The sequence below is a fragment of the Scyliorhinus torazame genome, chromosome 19, assembly GCF_047496885.1.
Source record: "Scyliorhinus torazame isolate Kashiwa2021f chromosome 19, sScyTor2.1, whole genome shotgun sequence".
NCBI lineage: Eukaryota > Metazoa > Chordata > Chondrichthyes > Carcharhiniformes > Scyliorhinidae > Scyliorhinus > Scyliorhinus torazame.
This window is the reverse complement of record NC_092725.1, coordinates 59,883,771-59,899,159: the sequence shown is the minus strand read 5'-3', so window position 1 is coordinate 59,899,159 and position 15,389 is coordinate 59,883,771. Positions and strand designations below refer to the sequence as shown.

The following is a 15,389-nucleotide window of genomic DNA, read 5'->3' as shown; positions in this document are numbered from 1 at the left end:
AGAACCTCGGGAGGACCATCATCTTGATTGCTTGCATCCTGCCCGCCAGCGACAGAGGCTGCATGTCCCACCTCTTGAAGTCCTCCTCCATTTGTTCTACCAGCCGTGTCAGATTAAGTCTGTGCAAGGTTCCCCAGCTCCTAGCGATCTGAATCCCCAGGTATCGGAAGTTTCTTTCCACTTTCCTTAGAGGCAGGCCTTCTATCTCTCTACTCTGGTCCCCTGGGTGTATCACGAATAGTTCACTCTTCCCCATGTTAAGCCTATATCCCGATAAATCCCCGAACCCCCTCAAAATTTGCATAACCTCTATCATCCCCCCCGCTGGGTCCGACACGTATAACAATAGGTCATCTGCGTATAACGAGACTCGGTGTTCTTCTCCCCCTCTAATCACCCCTCTCCATTTCCTGGAGTCTCTCAACGCCATGGCCAGAGGTTCAATTGCCAACGCGAACAACAATGGAGACAGCGGGCATCCCTGTCTTGTTCCCCTATATAGTCGGAAATACTCCAATCTTTGTCGCCCTGTAACTACACTTGCCGTTGGAGCCCCATAAAGAAGTCTAACCCAGCTAATAAACCTGTTCCCGAACCCAAACCTCAACACTTCCCATAAATACTCCCACTCCGCCCTATCAAATGTCTTCTCTGCATCCATTGCCGCCACTATCTCTGCTTCCCCCTCCACTGGGCCATCATTATCACCCCTAATAGTCGTTGCACGTTAACATTCAGTTGTCTCCCTTTTACGAACCCTGTCTGGTCTTCGTGCACCACCCCGGGACACAGTCCTCTATCTTCGATGCTAGTACCTTTGCCAACAATTTGGCGTCCACGTTCAATAATGAAATAGGTCTATAGGACCCGCACTGCAACGGATCTTTATCCCTCTTCAAAATTAGCGATATCGTCACCTCCGACATCGTCGGGGGTAGAGTCCCCCCTTCCCTGGCCTCATTGAACGTCCTCACCATCAACGGGGCCAACAAGTCCACATATTTTCTGTAATATTCCACCGGGAACCCGTCTGGTCCCGGGGCCTTCCCTGCTTGCATACTTCCCAGTCCCTTAATAACCTCGTCCACCCCAATCGGTGCCCCCAGGCCTACCACCTCCTGCTTCTCCACTTTCGGGAACCTCAATTGGTCCAGGAACTGCCGCATCCCCTCCTCTCCCTCTGGGGGTTGAGACCTATACAGTCCCTCATAGAAGGTCTTGAACATCTCATTTATCTTTCCTGCCCTTCGCACCGTGTCTCCCCTTTCGTCTCTAATTCCTCCCATCTCCCTCGCTGCTGTCCTCTTTCGCAATTGATGAGCCAACAGGCGACTAGCCTTTTCCCCATATTCATACCTCCTCCCCTGTGCCTTCCTCCACAGTACCTCCGCCTTTCTGGTGGTCAGAAGGTCAAACTCCGTCTGGAGTCGTCTCCTCTCCCTGTACAATTCCTCCTCCGGGGTCTCTGCAAATTCCCTATCCACCCTTAAAATCTCCCCCAGTAATCTTTCCCTTTCCTTGGCCTCTGTTTTCCTTTTGTGGGCCCCGATGGAGATCAGCTCTCCTCTGACCACCGCTTTTAGTGCTTCCCATACCACTCCCACAGGGACCTCGCCGTCGTCATTGACCTCCAGGTATCTCTCAATACACCCCCGCACTCTTGCACACACTCCCTCATCCGCCATCAATCCCACATCTAATCGCCAGAGTGTTCTCTGCTCCCTTTCCTCTCCTAATTCCAGGTCCACCCAATGTGGGGCATGGTCCGAAACCGCTATGGCTGAGTACTCAGCTTCTTCCACCCTAGAGACCAACGACCATCCCAAAACAAAAAAATCTATCCGGGAGTACACTTTATGGACATGGGAGAAGAAGGAGAACTCCCTAGCCCTAGGTCTAAGAAATCGCCATGGATCCACTCCCCCCATTTGGTCCATAAACCCCTTAAGTACCTTGGCCGCTGCCGGCCTTCTTCCGGTCCTTGAGCTGGATCTATCTAGCCCCGGGTCCAGTACCGTATTAAAGTCCCCTCCTAAAATCAAGCTTCCTACCTCCAGGTCAGGTATACGCCCCAGCATCCGTCTCATAAATCCCGCATCGTCCCAGTTTGGGGCATACACATTAACGAACACGACCTCCATTCCCTCCAGCCAGCCCTCCACCCACTCTTTAGCCATTTCCTTTTGGATTTCCGCAGCAGCAACCCAGTTGTCCCCCCCCCCCCCGCCCCCCAGATCTCTTTCTAGTGTGATTGCTCCCCCCATATTACTTCTGTAAGTCAGCTGACTTCAGCTGACCCCAGCTACTCCTGCTCACTCCTCGACCCCCCCGTCTGGGGAACTCCCATCCGCCTTGCGCCTGTTCTCCCGCCTTATTCTTTCTGGCGCGGGAACATCCCTTTACCTGACCCGCCTCTTACGGCGCAGCTCCTTTTCCCCTCCCCCTCCCCTACCCCATTCTCCAACTATGTCCTGTCTTTCCCCCCCCTCACCGGCGCCCACATTTCCCAATGTGTCCCCCCTTCCCAATTTACTTCTCAATTAGCTTCAACCATAACATTAACAATAACATTTCCTGCAGCATCAGTCCTTCAGTTCCGATCCAATTTCTCCTCTTTGATAAAGATCCATGCTTCCTCCGCCGTCTCGAAATAATGGTGCCTCTCCTGATACGTGACCCATAGTCTTGCCGGCTGCAGCATCCCGAACTTCACCTTCCTTTTATGCAACACCTCTTTGGCTCGGTTAAAGCTCGCCCTCCTTCTCGCCACCTCCGCACTCCAATCCTGGTACACCCGTACCACTGCATTTTCCCATCTGCTACTCCGCACCTTTTTAGCCCATCTCAGGACCTCTTCTCTATCCTTAAGGCGGTGAAATCGCACGATTATCGCCCTGGGTGGTTCTCCCGCTTTTGGTCTTCTCGCCGGGATCCGATGTGCCCACTCCACCTCCAAGGGGCCCGTAGGGGCCTCAGCACCCATCAGTGAGCTCAGCATCGTACTTGCATAGGCTCCACAGTCCACTCCTTCCACACCCTCAGGGAGACCCAGTATCCGAAGGTTCTTCCTTCGCGCTCCGTTTTCTAGGGCCTCGATCCTTTCAGTACACTTTTTATGAAGTGCCTCGTGCGTCTGTGTCTTAACCGCCAGGCCCAGGATCTCGTCCTCATTATCTGCCACCTTCTGCTCCACCACGCGGAGCTCTGTCTCCTGGGTCTTTAGTGTCTCCTTGAGCCCCTCAATTGCCTGTAGCATCGGGGTCAGCACCTCCCTCTTCAGCAGCTCCACGCACCGTCTCAAAATTTAATCCTGCTCAGGCCCCCATGTCGCCTGCGCTTTCTCCGCCGCCATCTTGTGCTTCTCCCTTTCTGACCCTTTGGTCGACGATTCCTCGCGCTGCAGCCGCCGCCGCCGTTTTTTTCCTCCTTCGTTGGGGGGGACTCCCTTCTCACACACCCCACACCGGGTTGCGTCGTCAAAAAATTCCCTGTTGGGGCTCTTAAAAGAGCCCGAAGGTCCGTCGGAGCAGGAGCCGCCGAAACGTGCGGCTAGCAAGGCATCACCCCAGAAAGAGACGCCTATCTTCCAAACAACTCTTGACACATTATGACCCGACTAGACCCCTAATTCAAACATGCGATTCTTCCCCTTATGGCTTTGGGGCAGTGCTAGCCCATGTGTGGAGTGATGGCATGGAACAACACATTCCATTTGCTTCGAGAACCCTGGCGAACACCGAGCGCCGGTATGCACAAATTGAGAAGGAAGGTGTAACCTTTGGAATTAAGAAATTCCATCAATATATATAACATAAGCAATTCAGCCCTTCATGCCTGCTCTGCCATTCAATCAGATCAAGGTTGATCTCTTCCTGGTCTCAAATCCACTTCCCTATCTGTTCCCCATATCCCTTTTATCAGAACTATGTCTACCTTATTCTTGAAACAATTTCATGCCTCAGCTTCCACTGCACTATGGGGCAGCATTTCGCTATTATAACTGACCGCAAGCCGTTGCTCGACCTATTCGGGAAAGCAAGAGCATCCTGCCTATTGCATCAGCCAGGATCCAGTGGTGGACACTCCTGCTTGCTGCCAAGAGTACATTTTTCCACACCGTTCAGGTACCAGGATTGCCCGTAAGCACGTTGCCATTGCCCGCGAGTGCCCAACCCCACCTGTGGCGGATGAGATGATTGAGGCCTTGAATTTTATGGACACCTTACTGGTGATGGCTGCTTTAGTATGTGCATGGACACAGGGGACCCGGAGTTGGCCAAGTTTCACTTCCTGTTACTTGGTGGCGGGTAAAAATCCTTCGCACAGACGTTCTCTGAATTGAGTTGAGGGAGGGTGGAGTAATAATGTGGGGTGTTGGGTGATCATTCCCCCTCTGGTACAGGAAGCCCTGTTGTAGGATTCGCATGCTGGCCAGCCAGGCAGGGGCTTCCAAAATGAAAATGTTGCCACAAAGCTTTGTTTGGTGGCCAGGTGTAGATGTAGACATTGAGCTAATGGTACAAAACTGCCTAGCATGCTGGGAATGGCAGAATCTGCCGTCGTTCGCGCCTCTCCACCCGTGGGAATGGCCGGGTCATCCATGGATTTGCCTCCACGTGAAGATTGCTATACCATTCACGGGCTCCATGATTTTAATAATATTGGACGCCCACTTCAAGTGGCTTGACGTTTTCAGGATGTCTTCCACAACATCCAGGGCTCCCATTGAGAAGCTTGGGAGCTTTTTGTACCCATGAATATCTGGAGATGCTGGTTACGGACAATGGAACTCCTTTCACCAGCAAGGAATTTGTCATTTTTATGTTGCGAAATGGCACATCTGTACACCGCCATTTCATCTTTCCTCTATTGGACTGACCGATAGGGTGGTCCAAACTTTTAAATGAGGTTGGAAAAAGCAGTCCACTGCGTCAATGAATGCGTGGTTGGCGTGCTTCTAATTCCATTATCATATGACACTGCATATAACCACTGGGATTTCTCCACCAGAACTCTTGATGGAACAATGACTCCGGACTTGAGTCTTACTCTTTCAAACCTTAGGGATACAGTTGAGCAGCATCAGGAGTCCTGAAGAATCGCCACAGTCCTGGGACGTCGAGGTGAACGTTACGTTTATGTTTTGGCGATGGTGCACTCTGGTTCCAGGAAGTGGTGCTGGACAAGACTGGCCCAGTCAGTCTGCAAGTGGATGCTCAGGCATGGGCTCAGCGGTGGCAGCTGATGGCTGACTTTCGGACTCTGGGGGAGGGTGTTATAAACCGGATGAGGACCATGGGGAAATTCTTATTCTTCCTGTGGAACTCCTGGAATACAAGCTCTCTAGGTAGGGTGTGGAGGCCAACCACCTGGGGCTCGTTAAAGCAGGCTAAAAGTAGGTCCAACTCAGGGCCTACCCAGATCTAGCCTCCCAGCGAGGTCTGCACTGGGAGTGAGATGTTTTTGTGCTAAGCATGCAATTGTAATTATGTAAATAAATTCACCTTTGTTACCATTAGCTTCCTGATGAGTTATTATACTTGGAAAATTTTAACAGGATAAGTTCAGAAGGAATGTTATCCATGATGGGAAAGTCCAGAACTAGAGGTCATGGTTTGAGAATAAGGGGTAAACCTTTTTAGGACTGAGGTGAAGAGAGATTTCTTCACCCAGAGAGTGGTGAATCTGTGAAATTCCCCACCACAAAGTGGTTGAGGCCAAAGCTTTGTGTGGAATTAGATATAGCTCTTGGGACTAAAGGATCGAGAGATATCGGGGTATGCAGGATCAGGGTATTGAATTTGATGATCAGCCATGATCATAATGAATAGTAGAGTAGGCTCAAAGGGACAAATGCTTCTATGCACATTTCCACTCTTGTGATATTTAATTTCTACAATGCAATTATTTTCCTTGGCTCACCACTTTAATTACTCACCTTGCATAGATGAGCAGGAGAAACAACCGCTACAGTTGAGAACTTGATCTACTAGTGGGAGGAAATAATTGTGGAAACATAAAATATCATTTTTTTTACCTTCCAACTTTCAGACTTCCGCTCCTAAACACTGATTGATTTGTGGTGTGTGTGGAGGGGGGGGGGGGTGTAGTTCATTGTTGACGGTAACCTGGCGGTTGTAGTTTTGCTGACGAGTCAGAGGATTTATTGGACATTAATCCCAAATCAGAGATTTGAGCACAAAATCTAGGCTGACACACTGCAGTATTTAAGTTCTGTACTGTCAAATGCCTCCCCTTTCAAATGAGATTGCTGAAGCCCTGGCTGCACCCTTGGATGGACGGAAAAGATTCCATGGCGCGCTATTTCGAAGATGACGGAATTCATCCTGGTGTCCTGGCCAATTTTATCCCTCCACCAAAATCCCTAAAACGGGTTATCCATTTGCTTGCTACACCACGTTGGCTGCTACATTTTCTACATTGCAGCAGTGTTATCTTTGCCGAATATCTGCCTGTTCATTTTCTGGTGGGGGGGGGTCACTGGACATTTGACGAGGTGCATAAGTGACATCTGAATATTTGAACATTTCAACCCCCCCCCGCCACCCTCTGAGGCTTGAGCCAACTTATAGCCCTTACTGCTTGCCAGCTGAAATCTTCCGACTCTAAACTGACCTGTCATGTTGTTCGTACTGCTTTTAGACACATTTAGGCCAGAATTCTCCAGCCTTTGCGATTCGCTTTTTCCGCTAGCAATGCACCCCCGTTTGTGGGTTTCTCGGTGGCACATAGCTTCATTGGGAAACCCCACTGACAAGCGGTGGGAAAACCGAATCCCGCCATCAGCGAATGTCATGCTGCTGAGAAATACGCAGCTGGGGAACCAGAGAATCCTGCCCTGCATTTGAATATTGAACCTTTTCCCTTTGGTTACTTGAAACTGGTCTTGGTCCTAGACCAGAAGCTGATTTGAAGTGAAGTTTTCATCATTAATGAATATAACATAGGAAATAGGAGTAGGTCATTTAGTCTTTCTACCCCAGCGCCACCTTCATTCTCAAACTTAATTCCCTTAGGATGTAAAAATCAATCAACTTCTGTTTTGAGTGTACTGAACGACTGGGAATCCACTAACCTCTGGGGTATAGTGTTCAAAACATTCACAAGCCTTTGAATGAAGTAATGTCTTCTCATTCAGTCCTAAATGGCTGGTCCTTTTTTCCTTTGCAGAATGGATATCGGATGTATCTGAATCAATTCATGTGGATGTCATGGCGACTTTTACAGTTCTTAAGGTTGTCAAACAGGGGTTTAGCAGTTTTTATAATGCTCTCAATAACTTCACAATAAGCCATGAGAATCACAGAAGGGAATTGAGGAACTGTTTAAAAATTCTCTGACAGATGTGAACTCCATAGATTGTGGGGAGTTGGTTCTCCTAGTTATTCTCACCTATGTGTATAGCTAACATTTACAATTGCTCCCAGCCCAATGCACAAGAATAATGAATACAGCACCTATAGTTGACGAGATGTGCGGGCATTGGACTGGGCTGGGCATAGTAAGGAGTCTCACAACACAGGTTAAAGTCCAACAGGTTTATTTGAAATCACAAGCTTTCGGAGCACTGCCCCTTCACCTGATGATTTCAAATAAACCTGTTGGACTTTGACCTGGTGTTGTAAGACTTCTAACTATAGTTGACAAGCTACCAAGTTGACAGTCACTTTAAAATACAATTAACTGTTCTTCTGTATTAAAAGTAGATTCCAACCAGGTGGCTTTTAAACCATCATAAAATGCTGTTCGTTCATCTTCATTAGCTTTAGAGGTTTGAATTGCCACATCTTTTAATTTTTGTTCCATATATATCCAGTTTTGACAATCTTCTTTTTTTTTCATTCAGATTTTTTCCAAGTATGGCACAGTGGTCAAGTAAGTGAAACACAATAATGAAGCAGCATTGAGGTATCATGATCTAAATATTGTAAACTTGGTGTTAGCATTTAGAAAGCTCTTGCTCTGGCATTGTCATATTGTGTTTAAAATCCCAAGCTCCTCCCAGCTTTAACAAGATCCTTTCTCCCTACTCCACCAGAGTGAATGTTCCAACGTCCTTTTAAACAAAGTCCATTCACTCAAACTTCTGAGCATAATCAAATGGACTTGAGTAGCAAGGTGCCTTCTGGCAACTCGTTGTTCTTTAACTCACCTCAAAGATCGTTTCTTTGAACAGGAGATCTGTCCTCCCCAGCGCTCTTAGAATGACATAGAAACCCACAGTGCAGAAAAGAGTCTATTCGGCCATCGAGTCTGCACCGACCCTCCGAAAGAGCACTCCACCCGGTCCACCTCCCACTCACCCCGCCATATCCCCATAACCTAACCTGCACATGTCTGGACACCAGGGGAGATTTAGCAAGGCCAATCCACCTAACCTGCACATCTTTGGACTGTGGGAGGAAACGAGAGCACCCAGAGGAAACCCACCCAGACACTGGGAGAACATGCAAACTCCACACAGACAGTCACCCAAGACCGGAATTGAATTTTGGTTCCTGGCACTATGAGGCAGCAGTGCTAACCACTGTGCTGCCCTTCGGTGATTAACCCAAAAAGCGTCCATTTCTTCTGCCTGACATAGCAGCACCTATCTCAGGTCATCTTACCCAAATCTCCGTCTGACTGCCTCTGAGAGTCTGTATGCAGCAAGACCAGCCAGTGTCTCCTTTGTGCCCAGGTGTTCAGACTTGCGTCTTTACTTTCAGTAAGTTTAGTCATGGGCCCCTGGCAACCAAGTCACATGAGTGTCTCTCGATAAATTTATTATGAGGTCTTATAGTCCTATCCCATCAGACTTCGCAGGAGGTCACATCCCCCTCTCCAAACTACTCAATTTTGCATTGAATTAAAGGAGACAGTTTAAAATATAACCGTCTTACAAAGTTCAGCTGTTGTAGCAATGTGATTATTAGTGCTTTTCATTTCCTGGTTGATGTCTGAGAAATCTTTAATGTGTTTGGCTGCTCGGAGAGCTTGATGACATCACTGCAGGTCAACATTGAAATCCTCATGAAAGAATGCTGCAATCTATTGCACATTGAGCAAGTTAAGCAAGTTAATTACCGCTGCAAAGTAGTGAGGCTTTCTTTTGAGGTCAGTGGTGATTGCAACACCTGGGCCAATATATGTCATTGTTTTATCCAATCTTACTGGAGTTTGTAGCTGGTTATTAAGTTCATCACCGTACAGCTATGTCACACGTAATTGAATAGTTTTGTGAAAAATTCAAATTGTTTGATCAGATAGAGAACTTCTGTTTGATTACGAGAAATTTAAAGCTTTTGTGTAGTGGATCTCAAATTGGCTGACATCCAAACCCTAGAAGTGCATTAAGTTGCATTTGAGTTTGATATTATCATAGAAGACATACTTGATTAAGATCTCTTTGCGAGTAACATTAATTCTATTCAAAATAAGTTAACCACTTTGTAGCATTCTGTGAAGAAATTTTAGGTCAGTGACCATTTTTGGCTTTTCATCAGATTTGCTGAGACTCTACCTATTTGTTTACAGAGTTACAGTATTGCGGGATAAAGATTCCAGGAAAAGCAAAGGTGTGGCATTTGTTCTGTTTCTGGATAGGGAATCCGCATATAACTGTACTCGGGCACTGAACAACAAGCAAGTGAGCAAAGCGTAGTCAATTCCATTTTAAGTTCACTTTTAACTGAATAAGAACATGCCTTGTCTTTAACATAACTTTTCAACTAAGTCTGTTTTTCTTGTCAACTGCAGTTGTTTGGCAGAACAGTGAAGGCAAGTATTGCAGTGGATAATGGAAGAGCATCTGAATTCATCAGAAGGCGCAATTACACTGACAAATCTAGATGTTATGAATGTGGTGTGAGTACAAAGCATTTAAATGAAAAATCTGCAACGAACACTAATTGTTGGTTTATTGCCATGACTATAACAAAAAAGATTGGAGGTGTTAAATTACCCAAAATATGAATTGACATATCTTCCAGCATAAAATTAAATCTCAAAGTTGCCATTAAAACTGTGATGAAAAAGTCACCAGGCACCAACCTGGCAACATGGTATTAAACACACGACCGACTTTCAGTCCTCCACACATAATCCAGATCCTTCATGAAATTCACCACTGGGCTACACTGTTTATAGTGTATACCATGAATGCAATATATGTTGATGTTTATCAACCCAACGATAATTATAGTCAAGTACAAAATTAAGACATCCACAAAATTGAATCCTTAGAAAAAAAGTTGATAGTTGAAATTGCATGGCCATATGTAAAACAATTTTGTGACATGGGAAATTATCATGATGTATTATTTGTACATATGAGCTAGAAATCCTTTCCAAGGAAATTTCCACCAACCGGGTTTATGATGTCAACTGCTAAAACTTTGTAAGATGTTGTGAAGATAGGCTTATTCTCACTGTCAGATGCAAAGTTTTTTTTGATATTCTAGAATATATATTGGCCCAGATTTCACAGTCAGCAACAAAGGATGCTGCCTGTTTGGAATCTTATTTGTTTTTCATTCTACTCACAACTGTACACAGATGTTTTGTGGGCTTTTGAATGGCAACATGGTTATAAGAAATCCTTTTTAACCTCTACAGTGGATCTGTGGCAGACGAGCAACAAGAACATTTTTTTTACTTTAAGAGTACCTAATTCTTTTTTTTCTAATTCAGGGACAATTTAGCATGGCCAATCCACCTACTCTGCACATCTTTGGGTTGTGGGGGTGAGACCCACGAAAACACTGGGACAATGTGCACACACTGGCCCGGTGCTGGCATCGAACCTGGGTCCTCAGCGCCGTGAGGCAGCAGTGTAAAGCAACAAAAATATTTTGATGAGAATTTTCCAATCATATTAGCTGGCTGAAATGAAACACAGTCCAAATCAGGAAGTATAAATTCCCATCAATGTAAAATCAAGTACGGAAAACACTAATAATGAAAAAAAGACGGGATCAAGAAAAAAAATTGCATTCTGGCACTTTTCATAGATTATCATAGAATTTACAGTGCAGAAGGAGGCCATTCGGCCCATCGAGTCTGCACCGGCTCTTGGAAAGAGCACCCTACCCAAGGTCAACACCTCCTCATAACCCAGTAACCCCACCCAACACTAAGGGCAATTTTGGACACTAAGGGCAATTTATCATGGCCAATCCACCTAACCTGCACATCTTTGGACTGTGGGAGGAAACCGGAGCACCCGGAGGAAACCCACGCACACACGGGGAGGATGTGCAGACTCCGCACAGACAGTGACCCAAGCTGGAATCGAACCTGGGACCCTGGAGCTGTGAAGCAATTGTGCTATCCACAAGGCTACCGTGCTGACAATCTGACAAATATATGTTTTCATGGGGTTATTTGTTGGTTTAAAAAAAAAGACCTGCCATGCTGTCTCACATGAATACACCAGCCTGAATTTATTTTGACGTATTTAGTTGTGAAGTACTGTAACTTCATGCCCTTCATGTATTTTATTATTAAGTCTACCAATGAGGTACTGGTGGAGAAATGTTTATGACCGAGTGTGGGGAAAATCAAACAGCAACTTTTAAATTTCCACGTTTAACTGCAGATACGAAAAGTTCCTGTACAATTTTCTCCATAATACCTGGAAATGCTGATGGATCTCACTGAGATTTCTATTGCAAAATCTGGGCCGTCTGAGTTTTAAATTAATTTTCCTTGCATTCATTTTCTTTACTTCCTCTATGGGCTTTAATCTCGAACGATCAATAATTTTTTTTTCAACAGGCAATTATTATTTGTCCAATGCAATCAATCAAGTTTTGAGGCAATTGAACTAAAATAGTTCAAACATTTGGTAGTGTCGTAAGGTTGGCTGTTCAAGTGATCCTTTTAAAAAAATTATATAAAATGTTGCTATGCGCAAGGCATTTAGACCGGGGGAAGCATAGAGGTGATGGAGTAGGAGAGAAATTATGGGTAGTTAGCAGAACGCCTGTTGACAAAATATGACTAAAATCTCGTTAAGAATATGGTGACTAAACACATTGAACATTTTCAGCTGATTAGAGAGGATCGGCACAGATTTGAAATAATCTTATCTAATGAATCTGATTAATTATGTTTGAGGAGGTGACTAAAGTCGTGGATAGTGAATGTCTATAGATGTAATTTGTACTTCCAGAAGCCATTTGATGGGGTCCCTCGTAAGTTGAAGCACATGGAATTGAAGACTAATTATTAGCCGAATTAGGAAGTTCTCGGAGTGGAAGGAGACAGAGAATAGGGCTAATAGGCACGTACTCTCATTGACAGGATGTGACTTGGTGTCCCAGAAGGGTCTGCTTTAGGACCTCAAGTGTTCGCTGTATTAATTTACAACTTGGATGATGGGATAGAAAACCACATACGTCAGATATTCCAAATATACAAAGCTAGGTATCATTATTAGCAGTGCCGGTGAAACTAACATCACAAAGAGATATTGATTGATTAAGTGAATAAGCAAAACTGAAAAATTGATTTCAGTGGAGGCATATGTGAGCTTAATCACGTTGGACCAAAAAGGATAGAACAGTGGTGAAAAGCTACGAGCATTGGTGGTTCAAAGATACGTGGGGTCCAGGTATACAGATTATCATAAAATGTCAGGGATAAGTGCAGAAAATAATCAAACCAGATAATAGAATGCTTGCCTTTATATTCTATTATTCTGTTTTATTATCGAGGAATAGGACATAAGGAGAGGTGGGGGTTGAAACCATGTCTCAGCTTTACAAAACAGTGGTTACATCACACCTGGAGGGACTGAACGCCACAACTTATGGAGGATCTTTTTGGTTTTGATGTAAATTGATTTACTAGAATAGTATCTGGATTCTAAAGGTTAAGTTACACAGAGATGTAAAACAATTTTTGTTCGTATTTCCTGGAATTTAGAAGGTTAAGGAATTGATTGATAGATGTTTTCAAGAAGGAGGAACACATGGGGTTGTATCTGCTAGTTGGAGATTCTAGGACTTGGGCACATCATTTACACATCAGAGAAAAATCTTTCAGGAATGAAATTAAGAAACGCTTCACACAGTTGGTGGTGGAACTTTGAAACACTCCTCTGCAAATGGCAATTGATGCAAGATCAGTCGTTAATTTTAAAACTGAGATTGGTAGATTTTTCTGTTAACCAGAGGAATGGGCAAAGGCAATACGGAATTATATTGCAGATCAGCCATAATCGCATTGAATGGCAAAACAGGTTTGAGGGACTAAATAGCTGAGTCGCGTTCTAACGTAGGTGGGATCATCGCACAATTTGTTATTCAACCTTCACTGCAAGAAAGGCACCAAAGCAAATTATCAGCGGGTTGTCGTTCGGCATCAGAATGTTAACTATGGGATAATGCATTACACAGTTAACTGACATGGGCTTTATCCGTATATCCTCCATGTAAATTAATGATATCTCTGAATGTTCACATGGAAGAAATTTCAGTCCTCCTTTCTGGCATTTCCTAATTATTTGCCTTGTGTTTCACATCTTTCCTCGTATCCTTCAATCATCATGTTCTCATTCACTCTACCAAAAGTTATGTTAAAGCATCTTTCTACTGTAAATAATGGGCACAGAGTAACTTTGTTCTTCTTGATTAATCAGCTGAACTTATTGGATACAGCAAAATTGACAAATTTAACATGCTTTTTACTGATAGCAATCTCAAATAGCAACAAAATGTTAGTAACAAGATATATTTATATTGAAATGAGCTGGCGTTAAAGGACAATCAATAGTAGAGAACCAGACAATCCAGCCAACATACTTTTGACCCTGTGGAAATAAGAGTTAATGTCAGAGTTTATAACTGGCTATTTTTCTTCAATTTGAACCTTGAGCAACATGGTTCTTACAGAAGATCCGTCTGTTGGTAATTTAGTATCTCTTACAGACTTGTCACTGCATTATTATTATTATTATTATTTCTTTAAATGTGATGTTCCTTTCTGAATACAGGACTATGGCCATTTGAGCTATGCTTGCCCAAAGAATATGCTTGGAGAGCGAGAACCTCCAAAAAAGAAAGAGAAAAAGAAAAAGAAAAAAATCAATGAACCGGAAGAAATGTGCGTATATCATTGTTAACCTATCCAAAATGTCTTTTTAAAATAGAGGTTTGTTTTGAGGACACATCTTAAAAGGATGTTTCTGTATTTTCAGTGAAGAGGAGGAGCAGGAGCAGCAGCAAGAAAGTGAAGATGAAGGAGAAGACCCTGCCCTCGATAGCTTGAGCCAAGCTATTGCTTTCCAGGTATGCAATTCTGAGAGGATAAATTGATTAATGCCTTGGGAAGAAGTGCAACAAATCCTAAAGTAACTTTTACCTGATTGTAAATCATTTGTCCATTCTGTAGCTTTGCAAACAAACCTTGGGAGAGCTATCTTTCTCTGTCATTGTTTGGTATTGCAATTCAATTGTAGTTGTAATTGATCACTGTTGAAGACACAGTATTGATTAGCTTAATGCTGTACTGCAAGCTTAATTGGAGTCCTTTGCAAATTACTCATAATACATATACAAAGTGTCAGTCGCCTCCTTGATCGTAGCAATCTACTGCTATATAATCCAAAACTGTAGTTTGTTTTAAATTAATTAATTGAATAGTAACTGAAACTGTGATTAAATAATAATAAATGCCATCACATGCATTCCCCAGAGCATTCTGAAGGCCCTGTACCTGTTCAATCTTCCCTAATACTTAACACTTCCGTAATCCCTGACACTCCTGGGTTGGGAGTGGGACAACAAAAACGTGGGAGAAGGGACAGTAGTGGAGGAGAGAATGGAGAATGTTGGGGATGAGCAGATTGTTCAAAGGGGAAGGACTGGGTGATGGGACATTAGATTCAGAAATGCTGACATGGTGCGGGGGCTGTCTGTTTGGGTAGGAGAAATGAGAGAGAATAGGAGACGACTCGACGGGGAGGACTGAAAGTAGGATGGTGGGAGGCAGATTGAAAGGAAGCGGGGAGTGGCGCACGGGGGTGGTGGGGCGCAAAGACAGGAGGAAGAAAAAAAGAGAATGAAGAAAGAAGATGAACACCTGTCTATTGCAACACTAAGACAACCTGCCTCTTTTCACCTTTGTGCATTGCCTGACTCTGCCATGCCTTGGTTCGCCTGCTGCACCATGCCTGTAAGTGTGCAGCCGGTACATGGGGATGGGGAATTGAGGTGGGTGAGGGCTGATGTGAGATAGTGGATCAGTGGAGCAGTGATATCTGGAAACCTTGCTGTCATTTCTGATATTGAGATTTCAATGATTGGTTCAATTTGATTGTGTGATGGTGTTTCGTCATCTTTCACTTCTCTTTCTCGCGCTCTCTCTCTTCCTCGCGCTCTCTC

At 44.4% G+C, this 15,389-nt stretch overlaps 1 protein-coding gene across 1 annotated transcript in view; it reads left to right on the top strand.

Moving 5' to 3' along the window:
- The window catches only part of zcrb1 (zinc finger CCHC-type and RNA binding motif 1), a 104,706-nt gene that overhangs the window by 67,580 nt on the left and 21,737 nt on the right, over positions 1-15,389 (top strand). Inside the window, exons 3-7 of the mRNA XM_072484396.1 lie at positions 7,868-7,896; positions 9,538-9,649; positions 9,760-9,867; positions 14,000-14,109; positions 14,204-14,294. Coding sequence (XP_072340497.1) covers positions 7,868-7,896; positions 9,538-9,649; positions 9,760-9,867; positions 14,000-14,109; positions 14,204-14,294 — 450 coding nt within the window. The remainder of the gene's footprint in view (positions 1-7,867; positions 7,897-9,537; positions 9,650-9,759; positions 9,868-13,999; positions 14,110-14,203; positions 14,295-15,389) is intronic.